This window comes from Bison bison, unplaced genomic scaffold (assembly GCF_000754665.1).
Source record: "Bison bison bison isolate TAMUID 2011002044 unplaced genomic scaffold, Bison_UMD1.0 scf7180017864363, whole genome shotgun sequence".
NCBI lineage: Eukaryota > Metazoa > Chordata > Mammalia > Artiodactyla > Bovidae > Bison > Bison bison.
The window spans coordinates 3,981,424-4,003,975 of NW_011494935.1; the positions used below are offsets into that span (position 1 = coordinate 3,981,424).

Genomic DNA, 22,552 nt, shown 5'->3' on the forward strand with positions numbered 1-22,552 from the left:
TCTTGGGTTTTGTAATTATTGTAAAGGCCTTGGCAAGCCCTTGGAAAGTTACAAACGTGACATGATCACACTTTGACACAATGATAATGGATTAGAGTAAACCCAATAGGAGACTATTGAAATAATTGGGAATGAAAGAATTATAACCTATCTATGGTGGGGGCTGTAGAAATGGAAATAGCAGATGGATTCTGTTTAACAAGATAAAACTACCAGGTCTTGGCAATGGATAAGAGAGGGCCATGTGGTGGTGGGTGGTGTCTCATGGGCCTGCCTTGATCCTCAGTGGGTAACAGTGGATACAAGGAACTTGGGAAGAGAGCCATGCTTCCGGGAGGGTGGTGGTGATAGAAGGTAGATCATGAGTTAAGTTATAGATGTCTGCCACTTTCCTCAGACGTGCCATGTCCAGTGCTGGTGAGGCTCAGGTAGCTAGAAAGATGTATCTGGGATTCTGGAGAAAGATCTGGGCTGGGAGTTTATATTAGAGATTCATCTGTGAAAAATGACATTTAACTTCACAATAATGGTTGCTATGTTTATGGAAAGGACTAAAGTTAGAAGACAAAAGAACCCAGGACAAAGGCTTGACGTATACCATGTCATCTTTGAACCAGTAGAGGAAACAAGAGGTAAGAGAAAAACCAAGAGTGTTGTGTTACTGAAGCCAAATGAAGTGTACAAGGACTGTTGGGGCCTAGTGTAGCGAATTATGCTGCATTATGTTTTAAAGTTGTGTGTTAGTAATTTTACAGATAAAAGTTTGCTCTCAGTTTAAGAGAATCATACAGTTCCTTTATACTGGTTGAATTAATTAAACTAAGATTAGTGAGGTCATGGTTAGTGGCTAATTATCACAGGCTTTGTGAGTGAAATCAATCATTATAAATACAGCTTACATCTTTAAGTGAACAAATACAGTTTTCTACAGCAAACATTCTGCCATGTAGATTTCTGTAACAGAAATTAATCGTTCCAAGGTTATAAGTTAACAGTCCTTGGAGCTATTAAAATAATCCTTTCTCTGTCAAAGGAAATCTCTTTGCCTTTTTTAGTAAACAGAATTAAGTAGGAATTCAAGTTTATGATGATCTTAGAATAAGCAGAGATTTAACTTGCATGCTATGGTAACTGGCAAGAAAATATTTGCTAACTTTCCCTAGCTTGTCCCTCATCTGTTTAACAAGATATAATGGTGAGTATTTGTCTTTTCCAAGAATGTCTGTGCTTTTCAACCACCCTTATCAAGCTGGTAGCCTCTGGCTCCAAGTGTGTCTTCTAACCAAGAATAAGACAAAGAACCAGAACTCTTTGTAGATGATGAACTCTTCCTCTATCCCAATTAAGACACCTCACAGAGGAGGTCAGTCCTTGGTCAGAGGTGATCACAGCCATATTTAACCCCAAAAGTGTGGATGAAAGCATTTAACACAGATACCTGATATCCTTTTCCAATGAGGACAGGACCTTCAAGGTCTTTCCCAGGATCTGTCTCCCAAGCGGGGGTGGGAAATATGTCCTCTGAGGCTTGTGCTTACTTGCCTCCCAGTCTTCAGTCTCAGGGCCCTTGATTAGTGCTAATCACTCTTACCTGTATTATATGTCTGAATTGTCTACTGGATGGTAGACTTCTTGAGAGAAAGAGCCCTATTTTATTCATCTTTCTGTTTCTTTAACATCTTTTTTTCTCATTTATCTCCGAGGGCAGCCTTTGTGATAAGAACTATGCTAAGTGTGGGTTATATAATGATAACAAGCAGGATACTTCTTTCTAGGAGTTCATGACAAACAGATAAAACAGACAGTACGTGGGATAAAGGTAGTGACAGATACAACCAGGTAACGGGAACACATGATCTGTTTCAGCTTGAGGGTGGTAGGTGAAGTCACAAACGGGTTCAGGAATTGGTCACACCTGGAATGATGTCAAAGGATGAGGAGGTCTGGTAACAGGAAGGACATTTTAAGTAGAAGGGTCAGCATGAACACAGGCAGGAAGACAAGAGGGCATGCAGACTTTAGGAAAGGTCCAGGAAGAACGGTGATATGGAGCCCAAAGTTTGAGGCAGGGACTAGGGAGATAAGGCTGTGGAGACCAGGAAGGGCCAAGCAGGGAGACCATGTATACTTAGAACAAAACCATCTGTTGAGTTTACAGGAGTGTCATCTTGATATGTTCAGCCTCTAAACCCTGCATCAGATGTCAAGGTTCTGAGGTGTCTTAGGAAGAAGAAAGGGAGCCCAAACTAGGTTAAGCATGTTGCCAAACTCATTAAAGGAACCAAAGTGTGCTAATGACTTTCTGCCTAATTTTGGATTAGAAAAAGTTGTCCACAGTATTGTCATGGCCTCTTGACTATGGCTTATAATGGTAAAGTAGCTGAATTTCAAAGATTCAGAGTGACAAGATCCTGAGGATGGAGAGGGGCTAGGTCTTGCCTTTGGGTACAGCATCATTAAGTTCACCAAATACTCTGACATAGAGTGTGGGCTGGAGAATAGAACACTGGCCTCTGAGTTGGGAGAACAGACTTCCCCTGTGATTGGTGGTGAGCTGGTGGACACATTCTGGTTCCTCTTGGGACCTCAGCTGTCCCATGAGCAAGTGGGACTACAACCACAGCTCTGTCTAATTTCTTAGGTGATTTTGAAAAAGTAAAACAATGAACTAGATAGAAAAGCATCTGTCAAGAGTAAACTCCAAGGACATGTGAGGCATTGTTGTTGCTATTTGGTTTTGAAAAGCTGACTGTAGAGGCTATAGACTGGAAATGTTAGAAATGGTCACTCTGAGGAAGTGATTTATTTGGCTAATATAGGGTGTGTGTATGTGTATGCGTCTGTGTGTGTTTTAACAAATTTGAGTAGTATTTAAAACCTGGATATTGCCTGCAAAATTTGTGGGAAAAATCTAAAGCTCTGAAATGCTCATCTTGGTTTTTCCTTGTGGCAGTGATAGGCTGAAGCTTAGAAGTTCCTTCCCCAATGCCTGTACTCCACCTGGCTTTCTGCCATTGCTTACCTGTCCCTGAAGGCATTTGAAAGTGAGACTCCTGGGCTGATGAATAAAGGACTACAAGAGCTTTTCAAAATGATTCTTTATACACAACAAGATTTGTATGGCAGGAGGGGAGAAATTAGTACTCTCATTCTACAGGTGTCATAACAGAGGCCATGCCAGATTCGGTGACTTTGCCGCTCTGTGGCTGACCTGGGACCAGATTCCGTGCTATTTGCCTCCAAGTTTATGGTTCTTTCTGTGCTAGCTCCCTCCCTTTGGAACAAGAGCCTCAAGCATCCCAGCTGGGGTCAAACTCCTGATTCTTAGGCTATGAGAATGGCTGATGGAGGAGAGTGGTAGTTCTAGGAAGGAAACAGCACCCGCTGCTCAAACCTTGGGAGAAGAGCCACGGCCGGTGTGAGGAAGCAGACAAGGTAGAACGTGGGGTCTGAGAGCTGGCCTTCCATCACCCAGTAGGGATTGGTGGGGCTGTTGCAGGTGACGCAGATGGCATTGTACGCAAGGGACACCACAAAGTACATCAGGAAGCTGCCTGCGAGAACAAGCCCGTGGATGGTGGTCTGCAGAAGGAAGGAAGTAAACACTGCTGAGGGGACAGTTTAGATCTTCGGGGAATGAGCTCATGCTACTTTAACTTTGTTTTACACTTTTCTTTTTGGGAAATGCAACATACCGTTTTTAAAAGTGTGCCATTTAATGGCTTATTATAAAGTAAATACCTATGTTGCTACCACCCAGAATTTGAACACAGATACCCCAGACACCCCTAAATCACCTTGACTTTTGTGATAATTTTCATGATATTCTTTAGTCTTAAAAAAGTTGTATTTTGTGTGACTTTTGTCTTTTTTCCTTAATGTGATGATGAATCAGTCTCTTCCACATGTGGCCGTCAGGTATTCATTTCTGAAGCAGCGCAGTCTTCTGTAGTCTGATCTCATTTTGTCCTGCCTCTTTTATGCTTCTTCCAATTCCTGTCCTCTTGTAAACTTACTGATGATTTCATATAATTTCATTTCCACCTCTACTAGTTTGAAAGTTATGTATTTCATTTCTATTCTTTCAGTGATTACTCAATAAATGACAGTAAGCAATCTTAACTTACTGTAGTATAAAGTTTATATTTCCCTCCTCCTAAATTATGCAAGGGCTTTAGAATAAATTAACTGTTTACCTTCTTCCTGATTTATGTCTTATTGCTACTGTATATTTAAATTCTATCATCTTTGTAAATCACACAAGTCGTTATTACAGTTTAATATGGTCAATAGTCTTTAAGATTTACTTACATGCTTGACACTTTCTATGCCTTCATTATCTCTTGCATTTTGGGTTTTCCATCTTAACTGTATTTTCTTATACTTTAAAAAAAAAGTTTATATTGAAGTGTAATTGATTAACGATGTTGCATTAGTTTTAGGTGTATAGCAGAGTGATTCAGTTATATATATACACAAGTATCTATTCTTTTTCAAATTCTTTTCCCATTTAGGTTACTACAGAATATGAGCAGAGTTCCCTGTGCTATATAATAGGTCCTTGTTGGTTATCTATTTTAAATATAATTCTGTGTACACATCAATCCAAAACTTCTAGTCTATCACCTACCCTTTTTCCCCCTGGTAACCACAGATTTGTTAAGTCTGTGTTTCTGTTTTGTAAATAAGTTCATTTGTATCATTTTTAAAAGATTCTGCATGTCAGTGATATCACATGATATTTGTCTTTCTCTGCCTGACTTCACTTAGTGTGATAATCTCCAGGTCCATCCATGTTGCTGCAAATGGCATTATTTTACTCTTTTTAATGGCTGAGTAACATTCCATTGTATATATGTACCACATCTTCTTTATCCATTCTTCTATTCAAACATTCATTGGACATGTCTATTCAATTAAGACAATAGCCATGTCTTGGCTATTGTAAAGAGCGCTGCAGTGAACATTGGGGTATCTTTCCTTGTACTTTTAGTTGATCATTGAACAACAGGGGTTTGAACTATGTGGGTCCACTTACATGTGGATTTTTCTCAATAATACTGCAGTATTGCCTGATCCATCATTGGTTGAATCCACAGATACAGAGGACTGATTATGGGACTTGAGCATCCACAGAATCTGGTGTTTGCATTGGGTCCTGGAACCAGTTCCCAGTGGATACTGAGGGTGGCTATACATCCTTTAGAATTTTTCTTTAGTGGAAGTCTGCTGATGATATATTTTCTCATTCATTATTTCATCCTCATTCTTAAAAGATATTTTTGATCTTTTTTGGAAGTTATTTTCCTTTAGTATATTTAATATAGCATTTCACTATTTTCTGGGCTTTCCAGGTGGCTCAGACAGTAAAGAACCTGCCTGCAATGCAAGAGACCTAGGTTCAATCCCTGGGTTGGGAAGATCCCCTGGAGAAGAGAACGGCTCCCACTTCAGTATTCTTGAGGCTTCCCTGGTGGCGTAGATGATAAAGAATATGCCTGCAATGTGAGAGACTTGGGTTTGATCCCTGGATCGGGAAGGTCCCCTAAAGAAGGGAATGGCTACCCACTCCAGTTTTCTTACCTGGAGAATTCCATAGACAGAGGGGCCTGGTGGGCTACAGTCCATGGGGTCACAAAGAGTTGGACATTATTGAGGGACCAACTTTCACTATTTTCTGGCTTCTATTGTTGCTTCTGAGATGTTAGCAAAACTTTTTCTGTTGTTCCTTAGAAGGAAATCTTTACCTCAAAATCTGGCTGCTTTATGATCCTTATTTTTGTCTTTAGTGTTCTATAGTTTTCTTATAAGTGTGGCGTTTTTAAAAAAAATATCTTGCTTGAGTTTTGCTAAACTTCTTGACGTAGCTTGATGTCTTTTGTTACTTTTGCAAAATTCTCAAGTCACTATCTTTTCAAATATTACCTCAGTGTCTTTCTCCTCCAAGACTCTAATCAAATGTATGTTAGATCTTTTAAGATACCCATCTTATCTTTTATATATCTCTTCCATAATTTTCAGTATTCTACTTTTCTTTTATATTCTGGATAATTTGACCAATTCACCAATTTTCTCCTCAGCTCTGCCTAATCTGCAGTTAAGCCAGCCATTGAAATTTAAATTAGTTATTGGATATTTTAATTTCCAAAACTTTTACTTGGTCTTTAAAGACAATCTTCTAGGTTTCTTTGTATGGCTTACCATACATTCTTGCAGATATTTTAAAGCTTATTCGTCTTTAAACATAACAAACAAATCTTTTCTATGAGTTATTTCTGATAATTTTAATACCTTAAATATTGGTTACTGATGTTTGTGCTTGTGATCTTTATTGATGAGTCCTTGTTTCATTTGAACTTCATTATTTGTGTGTGTGTGTTTAAAATTTTTTCTTAACTCATTTGAGTTATTTAAATTTCTTAATACAATCAGTTGTTATATAGTACAAATATCTTAATGTCTACTGTTGGTTATTATAATTGAGGTAGAGTTGATTTACAGTATTGTGTTAGTTTCAGGTGTACAGCACAGTGATTTAGTTACATATATATGGTCCATTTTCCAGGATGAGTCCTTTATATCGACTCTCCCTGATCTGTTCAGCACAGTGGGGGACAATCCCTACAGTCTCTGCTTGGGAAAGGAATGCAGGTAAGTGTACCCTTACTCTGAAGGTAGAGCATTTGGGGCCCTAAAGTAATGTGATCTCTTATTAGATTGTCACTACAGGAGCCTGGGTTTTAATTTCTGAATATTATGTTCAATGAAGTCTGCCAAAAAGTTCATTTTAGGCAGGGTTGCAAACACTCTCAAGAAAACATAGACTTTGGCATAGCTTGCTTCACTACAATCCCACTTTTCAGAGGTGTTGGTCTTTAATTATCCTATCAGCCTTTTCATACTTTTAGAGATGTATACATATATATACATACTCTTTGTATATGTTTATATATATATATATAATATATTAAAATGTATATACACACAAATTTATTTTTTTTCAGTGGAAGAGATGTTTTGAAATATCCTAGCCCCTGTTCCTAGAGAAGAAAACAGTTAGCTAACATTTTTCAGTCACTTAGGTGAGGACTGTGAAAGCTGACACAGCTATTAAAATTCATGTTAGATTTTGAGACTTCCCTAGCTATCCAGTGGTTAAGACTCTCTGCTCCCAATGCAGGGGGCACAGGTTTGTGGAACTATGATCCTGCACGGTACAGCCAAAAAAAAACTCATGTTTGATTTCTACCCAGGGAAGACAGACACTCTCCCTCTGCTTCAAGCACTTGAAAAAGGGAAATACTTTCTTCATAATGATGGTAGTAGCTGACTCCTTTCCCCGGAGCAACAAAAATCACCAGTGACTACCAGGATACCTGGTCTAGAGATGCATTAGGTGGATAATAGTGCTTAATGGTGAGTGAAAGGAACAAGTTCTCTGTTTTAAAACATGCAGTGCTCTGAGAAAGAAGGCTGAATGACCAATCATTACTCACTTAATATACATTGCGGTCTGATTATTTACAGGGCATTTTTGAAAGGTTAAAAAAAATATCTAATGGTTAAGAAGGTCATGGAGAGAAGAGTTCCTCTTGTGAAATATCTTGTGCTACTGTTTAAAAAAGAATGTAATTACTGTGAAATATTTCAAGCAGACAAACAAATCTCATGCACGCGATGTCCAGCTTTACCAGTTTTAACCTTATGCCATATATATGGGAGCAGAATCTGTCACTCCAAAATGTGTCTCTGGCATCAGGATTGCCTTGAGCTGATTGTTTTTAAGAAACAGCAGGCAGAGGAGAAGCTCTGAAAACTGAATAGACGTTTTCTTTTTGTAAGAGATATTTATACTTATAAGAGAAATCTCCATTTGTAAGGGTGTCTCCCTCTCTGTACCAGGAAAAAGAAACATTCTAAATTTCTAGAAAATCTATCAACTTCCACATCTGGCCTCCCCTAACCCCAAAACTTCTTTTGTCTTTAGTTGTAGTATTTAAGGTGGTGGCTAGGGCCATAGTTTCCTGGTCTCTCTCATGTGTATAGGAAATACTGATTAAACTTTTGTTTGTTTTTCTCCCATTAATCTGTCATTTATTACAGGAATGTCTAAGCTGAGACCTAGAAGGGTAGAGAGAAAATTAGTTTTTCTTCCTCTACACACATTTGCCTCAGATTTTATTAAAAGGAGCCTTACAGATACAATTCTACCACCATGTATCCCTTGCAAATGCCTTTTCTTTCATCTTGAAAATGTTTTCATCATTTTTATGTGTATTTTATATGTACATGTTTATGTATCCGTGTTAATGGATACTTTAAAAATTTTATCATGTAGATATCCTTCTGAATTCTTTTCACTAGCCAGTATGCTGTGGAGGTTTATTTTTGTTGCTAAATGCTGTTCTATTCATTTTAACTGTTCTAGTATATGACTATGCTACTATTTGCTTTCCTGTTGGTGAACATTTAGGCTGTTTCCAGTTTTTAAATTTTGCTTTAAAGAATAATGATGTAATATCTTATATATGTCTATGTATGTCTATGTATATATATACATGTGTAAAAGGATCGTCCAGGTTGCATATTTAGAAGTGGAATTGTGGCACAGCCTGTGAATACTTCTAGCTAACTCTTCTAACATATTCTTCTAGCTGTTTTCAAATTGCTTCTCCAAAGTGGTGCTATCAGTTAATAGTTTACCAACAGAATATGAAAGTTCCTAGGTTAGGCTTTATTATCTTTAATGAAGTAGTATTAACTCATACTGCTGCTGCTGCTAAGTCGCTTCAGTCGTGTCCGACTCTGTGCGACCCCATAGACGGAAGCCCATCAGGCTCCGCAGTCCCTGGGATTCTCCAGGCAAGAACATGGAGTGGGTTGCCATTTCCTTCTCCAATTAACTCATATTATACTACATACCATACTATAGCATATATACTATATACTACAGTAGTATTAACCCACACTACTGAGTTAATTTGCCAATATATTATTTAGAATTTTTACATTTATGTTCATTGAGGAAACTGCTTTGTAATTTTGTTTCCTAGGACTGTCCATGCTCATTCTGATATCAGAATTAATCTAGCCGTGAAAATTGGATTTGAATCCATGAAAAAGTTGGTATGACATAGGAATTATTTGTCCCTTATAAACTTGGTCAAACTCACCTTTACAATCCTTTGGCTTTGTAACCTTAGGGATAAGATTGCTGATTTGGTTTCTAGAATGGTGATTGGTTTATCCAGCTTTGATGAATGATTTTGCCTATAGCTTGGTAAATTTTATATTTAAAGGATTTAACTTGGCTTAACTTTTCAGAAAAATATTAAAAATATTGATTCCATTGTCCATTGTATACATGAGATCTGCATCCATGAAAACAGAGGGCTCAACACCATTTTATATAAAAGACTTGAGGATCTGTGGATTTTGGTATTCACATGAGTCCTAGAACCCATCCCTGCAGGTACTGAGACACCTGTGTATCCATAATTGCAGTCTTTTTCATTTCTAGTACTGTTTTCGTGGCCTTCTCTTTCTGTCATCTTTTGGATAAGTTTTGTCAGAGGTGAGTTTTTTTCCCATTTTTGGCTACACTGTGCAGCATGTGGGAATCTTAGTTATGTGACCAGGTATTGAACTCATGCCCTTGGCATTCGGAGCATGGAGTCTTGACCACTGGACCCCCAAGGAAGTCCCAAGAGGTGAGTTTTCAGTAGTGTTTGAAGAGCTCAGTTTTGGTCTTATTGACCTTTCTTTGATTTTTCTCTCATCTTTTTTTCTTTTCCATTTTCTTTAGGTTTACATGGTATTATTTAAAGTTTCTTAAGTTGAAATTTTAGCCTCTTTTTAATCTTTTTGTTTTTAATAGTAAAAGCTTTAGCTGCATCCCACAAGTTTGCATATATATTTTTATAGTCATTCAGCAGCAATAAGTATAATTTCCATCATGATTTACTTTTGACCTCCTAAATGACCTGTTTAGATGCGCATTTTGAAATTTCCACGCATGTTAGGCTGTACTTTCATTGTTTGTATTTATTAATCTAAATGCATTACTATCAGATAATAGGTTCTTTATGATACTGATTCTTTCAAATTCCTTTGTGATTTAGAATTTGGTCTTTAAATTTTTGGTGTATGGTCAGGTGTGTTTGAAAGATGCATATTTAGTATCTGTTTAGAGCAGGATTTTACATATTAGGGCTAACTGCAATAGGTCAAGTGTGGTAATTTATTCAAAGCTTGATCTGTGTCTGTTTTGATAGAGTTCTATAAAAACATCATTCTAGAATTGTAATTTTTTCCATTTCTCTTCATATTCACGGGATGAGAAAGTCCTATCTGATACTTCTGGCCATCATTTTCTTTGTTCTTACCTTTTCCTCTTCCCTACAGCCTGGGGAATTGATAGTTTCCTATATTCCTCTAATTTCTTCCCTCTCCTTTATGTTAATCTTAAGTTTTTAGTAATTGTAAGTATTAAGATACTTTAAGATTTAGGAGGTACTAAATAAATTAAGACTTTTAGTTGTGTATTTCTTGTCCTATTCATACGATGAAGACTTCAGCATAAATTAACTACAGAATAGCCTTTCCTTACCATTACGTTTTTTCTTGCAGTTTTAGCTTTTATTTTCTTTCAGGTTCTTGCATATTTCTCTCTTCCTTTAGTGAGGGTCGGAGAAGGCAATGGCACCCCACTCCAGTACTCTTGCCTGGAAAATCCCATGGACTGAGGAGCCTGGTAGGCTGCAGTCCTTGGGGTCGCTAAGAGTCGGACACGACTGAGCGACTTCTTTCTCTTTTCACTTTCATGCATTGGAGAAGGAAATGGCAACCCACTCCAGTGTTCTTGCCTGGAGAATCCCAGGGACGGGGAAGCCTGGTGGGCTGCCGTCTCTGGGGTCACACAGAGTCGGACACGAATGAAGTGACTTAGCATAACATAGCATAGGTGGTAGACCTTATAGAGTTTATCTAAAAATGTCATTTTTTTTTTTTTTAACCACAGGCTACTAAGAAGGGACAGAAACATGTTATATACAGGTAAGAAGGGGAAAAAAGCAAACATACAGCTGTATTATTTGCCTTTGATTCTGCTGTTTGATAAAAATAAATCATTTTCTCTGACTGAATGAATATAGCAATGACCTAGGAGATTTTTGTGGCCTTCTTAGAGAATTAAAATCAGTGTTTCTGCACTGGTTGGGTGGGTGTACTTCCCTTGGGAATCTTTATCTATCAGTCCTAAGTGAACTATCACTTAAGTGTAGTGCTTGTGTACAAATAGTGTGACTGTTTGCTATTTGGCCTTAAGTCTTTGAAGATAATTGCTCCACTATTTTTTGGTTTCTATTGTTTAATTGCTGTTAATTTTCAGGTAATCTGTCCATAGTCTCTGGCAGACTTTAAGACTGTTTCTTTTATACTGTACAGTTTTACTACCAGGCACTATATCCAGATTTATTTTGATTGTCATTCTCAGTGATGACCTCTTCAGTACTTCTCTAACCATTCTTTCCTTGTTCTTCTATTCTATGAGTTCTATTATGTGGCTGTTAGAGTCACGTATTCCAAATATCATTCCTCTTGATTACATTTTCATATTTCTGTGGCATTCTGCATGAGTACACAATACTTTTCAATTTTGGTAGTTTACTCTTAGCCAGTGTCCAGTCTAGAGTGGATTCCACAAATTGCATTTTTAGTTTCAGTGACAAACTTTTTGCATTTTCAAGAGTTCTAAATATTTCCTTAGCTTGGTTCAGTTCCTAGTATTAAAATTATGACTGCCTTCTTCACAGTTTCTGATAAAATGAAGTGGTTTCTCTGGTGGTTCTGAAAGAGATTTATTTAAGCTTGACTAGGCCTTTTTGTTTTTATCACTTTGTTCTATCTGTCATGGCATGAATTGGAACTACGGGGTTTTCAAGATGGGAACTCTGTGATCTGGAAGCCCCCTTGGGCGGCTGTTATCAGCCACTGCTTGGTCCAGCTTGTGACAGCAGGGGGAGGGAAGAAGTTCCACTGTAGAAGGTTGGGAATACCCTGAGCCTACTTAGGGAAGTTTCTAAACATTTAATACAAATGCTCTCAGAAAGATTTGGTTTTTGCCAAGCTGAAATGGTTCTTTCCATAAAGTGGTCTCCCTGCACCCATCAATCTTACCTCATCACACTATTGGCACAGAGGTTAAAAGGTCAAGAGTCAGCCAGCTAGGCTTTAGGCTTGCTTCTGTCTTGTACTGCTTGGGGAAAGTTTAACCTCTTTATATTCATTTCTGTATCCGTAAGATGGGAATTAAAAAAAATACCTAACACATGCATATGTTGCAAAATGATTTCCACAATAAGTTTAGTAAACATCCATCACTTTGCAATACAGTTGACTCTTGAACAACACAGGTTTGAACAGCATAAGTTCACTTATACACAGATTTTTTTCCCACTAATTACATACTACAGTACTGCATGATACGCTGTTGCTTGAATCTGTGGATATGGAACTTCAGATATGGTGGGACAACTGTAAAGTTACATGTGGATTTTCCCCTGTGTGGAGGATTGGTGCTCCTAAACCCTAAATTGTTCAAGGATCAACTGTGTATGTCAAGTCATTATGTTGTACAGCTTAAACTTATCCAGTGCTCTGTGTCAATCAGTGTCAATCATATCTAACTAAAAAAAAATCTTATCTAAAGGGCTTTGGGAAGTTAAGAAAGTACATTAAAATCATACAGGTGTGTACCTGGCATGTAATTTTAAGCTCTATGTTTTTTATAATTATTATTGACTAGTCAAAGTTAATAAGAAAGCTAGCGTTACCGTTTTGAATTACTAAAAAGTGATATTTGGACATACTCGATATGTTATGTGGAGACAGTCTTCTAATCTTTTACCCCCAATTAAATGGACAGCACAGCTCTGTAACATCGTCTCAAGTATGATCAGTCAAATGTTTCCCTTGCCTCTCAAACACCCATGACTTTTGAAATCGAAAGTACCTGTTTTGGCAACACACTGCCTCATTGTATTATATGTCTTAGTTATTTCATCCTGACTAGATGGTGAGCAAGTTGAGGCCTGCAATTCTATCTTCTCTACTTCTTTATCCCTGTTGAAGTGGACCACAGGTATGAGCTCAGCATTCGTGTATTCAATGGATCAATGATACGGAGAAAAGCAGCTCAAATCTGAATGCAGGTGATGGAGAGGGGCACTTACCCAGGTCTTCATTTCCATTGCCTGGTGCAAGAGGATTGTGGCAAGGGAGATGGTGTTGATGGGTGTTCCAAAGGTAAAAACGTCGATATCAGAGTCCTTGTAGGTCTGCAGAGCAGGAACAAACAGGCACTGTCAGCTGTGCCCAGGGACTGAAGGCCTTAGTTTGGACAAGTAAAGCATCAGTGGAGGCAGGTGTCAAGGGAGGGGAAGGAATGGGGAGAAGCTGTCCAGCTACTGTCGTGTGGAACTGACTGCAGGGACAGACAGGAGGAGGAGTGAGTTGATAGGACTAAACTCTTCAAAATGCATTTGCAAAGGAAGCCATGAAGAGTATCCCAGAGCTTTGCAGAATGAGTAAACAAAAAATTGAGTACCTACCAGGCACAATGCCAACTGCTAAAGATACTCCTGTGTCCACTTTCAAGGAGTTTAGAGTCTACCAGGCAGGGCAAATGTGGTACAGTTTAAGGGTGTAAATGCTAAAATGGAAGCAAGTACAAGGCACTTTGGGAGTACAGATAAGAAGTCAGCTGAGACTGTAGTAAGGGGAATTGTTCTCTTGAAAGGAGAGAGAAAAGGCAGATCAGGCAGAGGCCAGAACTGAGGGTGAAAAGTCCAGATCATCCTAGATGGAATAGTCCTAAGTGGTAAGTCTGTTGATCACACAGTAAGGGCAAAAGAGGCCTGACTAGGGAGGGTGTTGTAAACCAGGAAATTCTGAGAAAGCACAAAATGCTTGCCTCCTCAACACCCATCATGTTGCTGTTTGCAAAAGAACATGATCCAGAGACTAGGCAGATACCACTGTTTTCCTGGCACAAATTACTCCACATCTGAGCTCCTTGTCTGAGAAGAATACAGCTATCCTATGCTACATACATTCTCACTCTGTAAACTGGGGAACTGAATTGAGATGGGGCTGGTATCCTGTGCTCCCTGTATTCTTATTTTATTTCAGATAAGGTAGTAACTCTTATTATCAGAACTTGGAAGCACAAATGTAAATACAAATCAAGAGGTGTAAACTCAAATACCTTCAGTGTTCAAGTAAGAAGCAGTAAATGAGTGAGTGAACATGGCTAGGCGTGACACAAAAGGGCATGGTGGGGACTATGACAAACAAGAGAACAGGTCCCCTATCTAAGCAGGGTGGTGAGCCAACTCTGGATTTTGCCATGACCCAGTGTAATAACTGCTTTTAATTTTTCCGAAGCTGGCAGAAATTAAGATGTTTTGGTAAAGTATTCTGACTTTCTGAATATGCTGGGTGGAGTCTGCAGGCCTCCTATTTGGAGCTCCTGCTCTGAAGAGTCCAGAAAGATACTATCTGTCTGGGATTTCATATTAACGGGACTAGCTCTACCCTGCTGTTTGTATGGTTAGAATGGGACCATACACCTTACCAGGTAGGGGATAAAGAAACAGACGAGGCTCTGGTAGAACGCATCTGCCATGGAGATCCAGAAAGTCAGCAGGTTATAGCACTGTCAGGAAAGAACACATCGACAGTTACCACCACCCGAGCAAGCCTCTGTTCCTTGTAAGCAACTTTCTTGTGCTGGCTGGGCCAGACAACATGGCACTTACAATGTTTCCTACCCTAGAGGCAATACAATGGAATGATGAAGAGCACAGACCTGGGAGTGACAGGACCTCAAGTCGAGTTCCAGGCCTGTGTGACCTTAGTGAAAGTCACTAGACTGCTTTGGGAATTGTTTCTTCTTCCATAGAAAGTAGATAAAGACAATACCAGCTAGATTTCCTTGACTTTCAAGAGGTCTAAATACAACTGTGCTTTGGTACCTAGAAAGGGCTCAGCTGTTAATGATCATTAATACTAGTGCTAATACAAACTTGGTAAGTTTAGAGATTCTAAATAGCATCTGAAAAGGAGCTCTCAATTACCGCCCAGGATCACGAGTTCCCAAGAGACAGCTCAGTGGCTTCGGAGATGAGCTTTCTTATTTTGTGCTTCCTTCCTTGGGAACACTGAAACCATTTACAGTGTATGTTTCTGCTACATTAACGTCTTTTGATGTTAGATACTAAAGGGATACATTATGCAGCCAACTCACCTATGGGAAGGGGACAATGAGAAGGGCCCAGGATGTCGTGCGTCATCTCCACATCTCCCTCGCCTGAAGTGCTGGGGTTGCTAAGTTGTTCTCCACCTGTCTTTGGCTGAATATGGGGCTTGGTTCTTCACTGGTTGTCCACAAAGTTTAACCAGCTCTCAAGTACCACATCTGGCTTTACCCTCCTTATCTGAGATGTAGAGCTACCCTAGTGCATAGCAACATCCCTTTTCCCAGAGCTCCTCCTTTGAGGCCATCAGGTTCCCTCTCTGCCTCCAGGTTCCCAGCCTGTCTGTGCTGGTCAGACTGCCTGCTGTAGGACCTTCCCAAAACTTTTAGGGCATCAGTGTGGCCTCTGTGCCTTCTAAGAAACTATTTTTATGGCTTTTAGCCCCAGGGATTCCCAAACCAAGCCTTGAGGGTTCTGCTGAAGGCCTGCAAAGATCAGAGAAAAGTGATGCAGTCTTTCTGTAAGCCCTCTTCCCCTTTAACTAGCACAGGCCCATATTAATGTGTGATATAATTAAGAAATAACTAAAAAGAAAAATATCCACCTGGTCTATCACCTTCAACAGCAAATGAGAAACAGGCCAGGAACAGGGAGCAGACTTCCTGGGTCACATGGGAGGTAAGTGGCAGAGTGGTGACCAGAACACAGGATCTCCGGCCCAGCACGCCTTCTCTGACACCTCTAGGGAGGAGCTGAAGGTCACCTCCCAGTCCCCCTGCCTCTGCCCGGTCCCCTTACCTCAGAGTTCTGGCCGCTCTTGTACAGTTCGGGCAATGCCAAGAGTGTTTCCATAGAGATGTCCTTATCGAGGACTCCGAAGACAAGAGGAGGCAAGGAAGTGAAGAAGAGGTTGAAGAAGATCAGCTGCCAGTAGTCAATCATGGTGGAGCCAGAGAAACCGCAGAAGAACTGGTACCAGAAGAGCAAGTTGACGTAGCACTGTGGGCAGAGAGCATGGCCTTGGAAGTGAGGGCAGCCATCACCAGACACTGCTTAGGAGCTCTGACAAATAGCTGCTCGGACCTGGAGCTTCAATTCCCTCACTTGTTACATGCAGGGTTGTGTAAAGATTAGAGGTAATTCTCATCCTTAGATTCTGCTCTTACTATTACTACTGCTGCTGCTGCTGCTAAGTTGCTTCAGTCGTGTCCGACTCTGTGCGACCCCATAGACGGCAGCCCACTAGGCTGTCCCGTGCCTGGGATTCTCCAGGCAAGAACACTGGAGTGGGTTGCCATTTCCTTCTTTAGGACCTGAAGAGAATTCTATCAACTTGTAAAGTATACTATGGTGGTTTTTGGAGGCAGGGAGGACTGGCTTTGAATCCTCAGTTCTGTCATGCACTAGCTGTGTGACCTAGGACAAATTCTTTAACCTTTCTGAACATCATCTTGCCACCTTTCATATGGGAATAGTAGTATATAGACCATGGCCCGTGAAACCAAAAGGCAGTAAGTAGTTATGATTAGCAGTGCAGTAAGAGGAAAGACTTGGCCGTGGGCAGGATGGCTGGTGGGAGGAGGACTTCATGAGGAGGTTGACCTCAAAACCCTTTCCTAATGGTTACACAACTCAGAGGGTGAAGAATAAAATCTTATGCTGAAGTGTTGCTTTATGCTTTCTAAAGATCTTTCCACTAAAGACCTCCTCACTGGAGAAGGGCTGGGTCACAATTATTGTCTAACATATTGTGATGTGGTTTGGTGACTTGATCAAGGTCACGATAACAGCTGGTCCTGGTGTTAGAACTAGAACTCAGCTCCATGTGGCTGAGGCACAGAGGGGTAAAGGGTTTTTAATGTAAGGAATCATTCAGCAGGTCTGTGTTCAAGCTAGTATTCTCATCCCCTAACCACTGGGCCAGCATTACTTTTAAGAGGCTCTCTGATTATTATTATACTACTAGTAGTAATATTAACATTCATATTATTAATACTACAATTATTATTTGAGCTTCTATTTGTGATGGATGTGTGGTAATAGTATATTAGTATACAGCACATTAGGTGGCGCAGTGGTAAAGGATCCACCTGCCAATGCAGGAGACGAAAGAGACAGGAGTTCAATCCCTGGGTTGGGAAGATTCCCTGGAGAAGGAAATGGCAACTCATTCCAGTATTCTTGCCTGGAAAATTCCATGGACAGAGGAGCCTGGCAAGGTACTGTCGATGGGGTTGTAAAGAGTTGGATATGACTGAGCACACACACAGCACATTAGTAGATATGCAATATACATAATTTGTCCCAACAGCCTAGCAAGATAATGTTATTGCTAATAATATAATAGTACTATATTATGTATTATTAAATAATATTTAACATTACCTATAGACGAGGAATTTGAGGCTCTGAGATACTCACTTGTCCCTTGCCTATGTTCGGAGCTAGGAAGTGGCACAATTAGCCTTCGAGTTTTCAAAGCTTCTTCCTCAACCACTCCAAGCCCTCTTAGTCCCATCTTTGGATAATGCCATAACAATGCTGACCCAGATTCTTCCATCCAAGAAGCGCCATCCTTCGGCTCTCCTGCCCAGATGACTAGTGGGGAGTCTGAAGGAGACCCTGGTGCTCTTAGATACCCTGGGCCTTGCATTTCTCTGAGGGCTGGGGTCCCCTCCATTTCTGCTCCAGGGCTTCAGGTCACCTCTTCCCACTCTAGTCCCGTGATGCTGAAAGGGCTTTTCTGCTATGAGTTTTTGATGAGGTTATTTCTCAGAGAAGGAAGGAGAGGGCTCAATCTGTTTCCTGGGCAGACTCTGAATCCCCAAAACATCACCACCAACCATTTATGCCCTTGACAGGGTGGCTTTAAGAAGAACCAAAGTGGTAAAGTCTCCTTGATACTAGTGTTTAGCAATCGTATGAGGCTTTGGTTTTTGTCTTTTGGCCCTTTGAGCACCTTGCCTTGCTTCTCCCTCTCCAGCTGACTGAGAAAGACACTCGCTCTTAGTTCCATGTACACACAGGTGGCTTGAACGGCTCAGATGGGGTGACTGACTACACTAAGGCTGGAAGTGACCCATCTACAGACAAGGCCAAGAATAGCACTGGCAGCAGTAATAACGAAGACTCCTAAGGCACTTCCTAGGGGCCAGGCTCTGTACTGACCCACTCAGTCCACTTACAAGCCAGATGAGGCAGTCACTGCTATCCTCATTTTACAATTGAGGAAACTGAGCTTTGGAGAGGTCAAGTCATGGGGCTAGGGTTATAGACTAGTAAGTAACAAAGCTGGAGTCCAGACCTAGATGTTCAGGCTAAACAATATGCTGCTAAACAACCAATGGATCACTAAAGAAATCAAAGAGGAAATCAATAGAGACAAATGACAATGAAAACATGATGATGTAGCAAAAGCAGTTCTAAGAGGGAAGTTTATAGCAATACAATCTTATCTTGGGCTTCCAATCTGGTGCAGTGGTAAAGAATCTGCCTACCAATGTAGGAGACATGGGCTCAGTCCCTAGATTGGTAAGATTCCTGGGAGTAGGAAATGTATTCATTTCCACTCTAGTATTCTTGCTTGGGAAATCCCACGGACAGAGGAGCCTGGTGGGCCACAGTCAGTGGGGTCCCAAAAAGTTGGACATGACTGAGCACAAACATACACACACAATTTTACCTCAGGAAACAAGAAAAATCACGAAGAAACAACCTAACTTTATGTCCAAAGCAGGTAGAGAAAGAAGAACAAACAAAACCCAAGGATAGTAGAAGGAAAGAAATCTTAAAGATTAGAGTAGAAATAATGAAACAGAGATGAAAACAATAAAAAAGATCAATGAAATGAAAAGCTTGTTCTTTGAAAAGATAAAAAAATTGATAAACCTTTAGCTAGACTCTCAAGAAAAAAAGGGAGGGCTCAAATCAATAAAATTAGAAATGAAAAAGGATACATGTTACAACAGACACCACAGAAACACAAAAGATCATGGAAGACTACCACAAGCAACTATGTGCCAATGAAACGGACAGATTCTTAGAAAGCCACAGTCTCCCAAGATGGCTTCACGGGCGAATCCTATCAAACACTTAGAGAAGAGCTAACACCTATCCTTCTGAACCTGTTCCAAACAATTGGAACACTCCCAAACTCATTCTATGAGATTATCATCACTCTGATACCAAAATCAGACAAAGATACCACCCACACAAATTACAGGCCAATATCACTGATGAACATAGATGCAAAAGTTAAGTCGCTCAGTCATGTCTGACTCTTTGTGACCCCGTGGACTGTAGCCCACCAGGCTCCTCCACCCATGGGATTCTCCAGGCAAGAATACTAGAGTGGGTTGCCATTTCCTTCTCCAGGGGATCTTCCCAACCCAGGGATCGAATCCAGGTCTCCCACATTGCAGGCAGAAGCTTTAACCTCTGAGCCACCAGGGAAGCCCTGCTGCTATTGCTGCGAAGTCACTTCAGTCATGTCTGACTCTGTGCGACCCCATAGACGGCAGCCCACCAGGCTCCCCCATCCCTGGGATTTTCCAGGCAAGAACACTAAAGATGCAAAAATCCTCAACAAAAGACTAGCAAACCAAATCCAACAACACATTAAAAGGATCGTGCACCATGATCAAGTGGGATTTATTCCAGGGATGCAAGGATTTTTCAAGATCTGCAAATCAGTGCATTATAGCACATTAACAAATTGAAGAATAAAAACCATATGATCATCTCAATAGATACAGAAAAGCTTTTGACAAAATTCAACACCCATTTATGATAAAAATTCTCCAGAAAGTGGGCATAAAAGGAACATACCTCAACATAATCCCACACACCTATGGTCAACCTATGACAAAAAAATGCAAGAGTATACAATGCAGAGAAGACAGTCTCTCTAATAAGTGGTGCTGGGAAAACTGGACAACTACATGTAAAAGGATGAGACTGGAACATTCTTTAATACCATATACAAAAATAAACTCAAAATGGTTTAAAGACTTAAATATAAAACATGACACCATAAAACTCCTAGAACAAAACATAGGAAAAGCATTTTCTGACATAAATCATACCAATGTTTTCTTAGGTCAAGGCACTAGAAATAAAAGGAAAACTAAACACCTGGGACCTAATCAAACTTACAGGCTTTTGCACTGTAAAAGAAGCCATAAAACGAAAAGACAACCTATGAACTGAAAGAAAATATTGCAAATGAAGCAACCAACAGGGGATTAATCTCCAAAATATACAAATACATGAAACTCAATATATATAAAAAAAAACCAAACCACCCAGTCAAAAAATTGGCAGATATAGACATTTCTCCAAAGAAGACATACAGATGGTCAAAAAGCACAGGAAAAAATGTTCAACATCACTAGTTAGTAGAGAAATGCAAGTCAAAACTATAATAAGGTTTCACCTTATAGCAGTGACTGAGAGACTTCACTTTCACTTTCATAGCAGTCAGAATTGCCATCATCAAAAAGTCTACAAACAATAAAGGCTGGAAAGGGTGTGGAGAAAAGGGAACCTCCAATACTGTTGGTGAGAACGTAAATCAGTACAATTGTTATGGGGCATAGTATGGAGGTTCCTTAAAAAACTAAAAATAGAGCTTACTGTATGATCCAGCAATCCAACTCTTGGGTATACATCCAGAGAAAATAACTTGAAAAGATACATGCATTCAATATTCATTGCAGCACAATTTACAATAGCCAAGACATGGAAGCAACCTAAATGTCCATCAACAGATGAATGGATATAGAAGATGAGGTATATATATATACACACAATGCAGTGTTTCCTGCCATAAAAACAATGATATAATGCCATTTGCAGCAACATGGTACTAGAGATGATCATACTAAGTAAAGTCAGAAAGATAAATATCATATAGTATCACTTATATGTGGAACCTAAAAAAATGATACAAATGAACTTATTTACAAAAGAGAAATAGACCTATGGATTTTGAAAACAAATGAAAGGTTATCAAAGGGGAAAGGTAGGGGGAGTTTGGGATTAACATGTACACTCCATATAAAATCCATAATCAACAAGGACCTCTTGTATAGCAAAGGGAACTCTGCTCAATAGTCAGCAATATATACGAGAAAATTTGGGAAGGAGTGCATAGAATATATGTATATGTCTGAATCACTGTTGTACAACAGAAACTAATGACACAAATTTACATTTATAAACATAATTTAAAATTATAAACATTATAAATCAACTATACTCTAAAATAAAAATTAAAAAGAAATAATCGACTGTATTATTAGATTATCTTGGTGCAGGAGGGCTGAGAGGAGCTACTCCACTTTCAAGGTCAGGAGGGGTGACCTTGTCCAAGGTAAGGAGCAGCAACTGTGCTTTGCTGGAGCAGCCCTGAAGAGATAGCCCACGTCCAAGGTAAGAGAAACCCAAGTGAGATGGTAGGTGTTGCAAGAGGGCATCAGAGGGCAGACACACTGAAACCATAATCACAGAAAACTAGCCAATCTGATCACATGAACCACAGTCTTGTCTAACTCAGTTAAACTAAGCCATGCCGTGTGGGGCCACCCAAGACAGGTGAGTCATGGTGGAGAGGTCTTACAGAATGTGGTCCACTGGAGAAGGGAATGGCGAAGCATTCTTGCCTTGAGAACCCCATAAACAGTATGAAAAGGCAAAATGATAGGATACTGAAAGAGGAACTCCCCAGGTCAGTAGGTGCCCAATATGCTACTGGAGATCAGTGGAGAAATAACTTCAGAAAGAATAAACGGAAGGAGCCAAAGCAAAAACAATAACCAGTTGTGGATGTGACTGGTGACAGAAGCAAGGTCCGATGCTGTAAAGAGCAATATTGCATAGGAACCTGGAATGTTAGGTCCACGAATCAAGGCATATTGGAAGTGGTCAAACAGGAGATGGCAAGAGTGAACGTTGACATTCTAGGAATCAGCAAACTAAAATGGACTGGAATGGGTGAATTTAACTCGGATGACCATTATATCTACTACTGTGGGCAGAAATCCCTCAGAAGAAATGGAGTAGCCATCATGGTCAACAAAAGAGTCCAAAATGCAGTACTTGAATGCAATCTCCAAAATGACAGAATGATCTCTGTTCATTTCCAAGGCAAACCATTCAATATCATGGTAATCCAAGCCTATGCCCCAACCAGTAACGCTGAAGAAGCTGAAGTTGAATGGTTCTATGAAGACCTACAAGACCTTTTAGAACTAACACCCCAAAAAGATGTCCTTTTCATTATAGGGGCCTGGAAT

The 22,552-nt window shown here is 39.9% G+C and overlaps 1 protein-coding gene across 4 annotated transcripts in view; it reads right to left on the reverse strand.

Moving 5' to 3' along the window:
- ATP10B (ATPase, class V, type 10B) overlaps positions 1-22,552 on the reverse strand; it is a 390,227-nt gene that overhangs the window by 6,385 nt on the left and 361,290 nt on the right. For 3 of the 4 annotated variants that reach the window (XM_010855331.1, XM_010855328.1, XM_010855330.1), the window contains exons 21-24: positions 16,056-16,256; positions 14,636-14,716; positions 13,233-13,337; positions 3,395-3,582 (exon numbers count right to left, since the gene is read on the reverse strand). In XM_010855331.1, coding sequence (XP_010853633.1) covers positions 3,395-3,582; positions 13,233-13,337; positions 14,636-14,716; positions 16,056-16,256 — 575 coding nt within the window. Of the gene's footprint in view, positions 1-3,381; positions 3,583-13,232; positions 13,338-14,635; positions 14,717-16,055; positions 16,257-22,552 lie in introns of all 4 variants that reach the window. The other variant, XM_010855332.1, reaches the window with a different exon arrangement.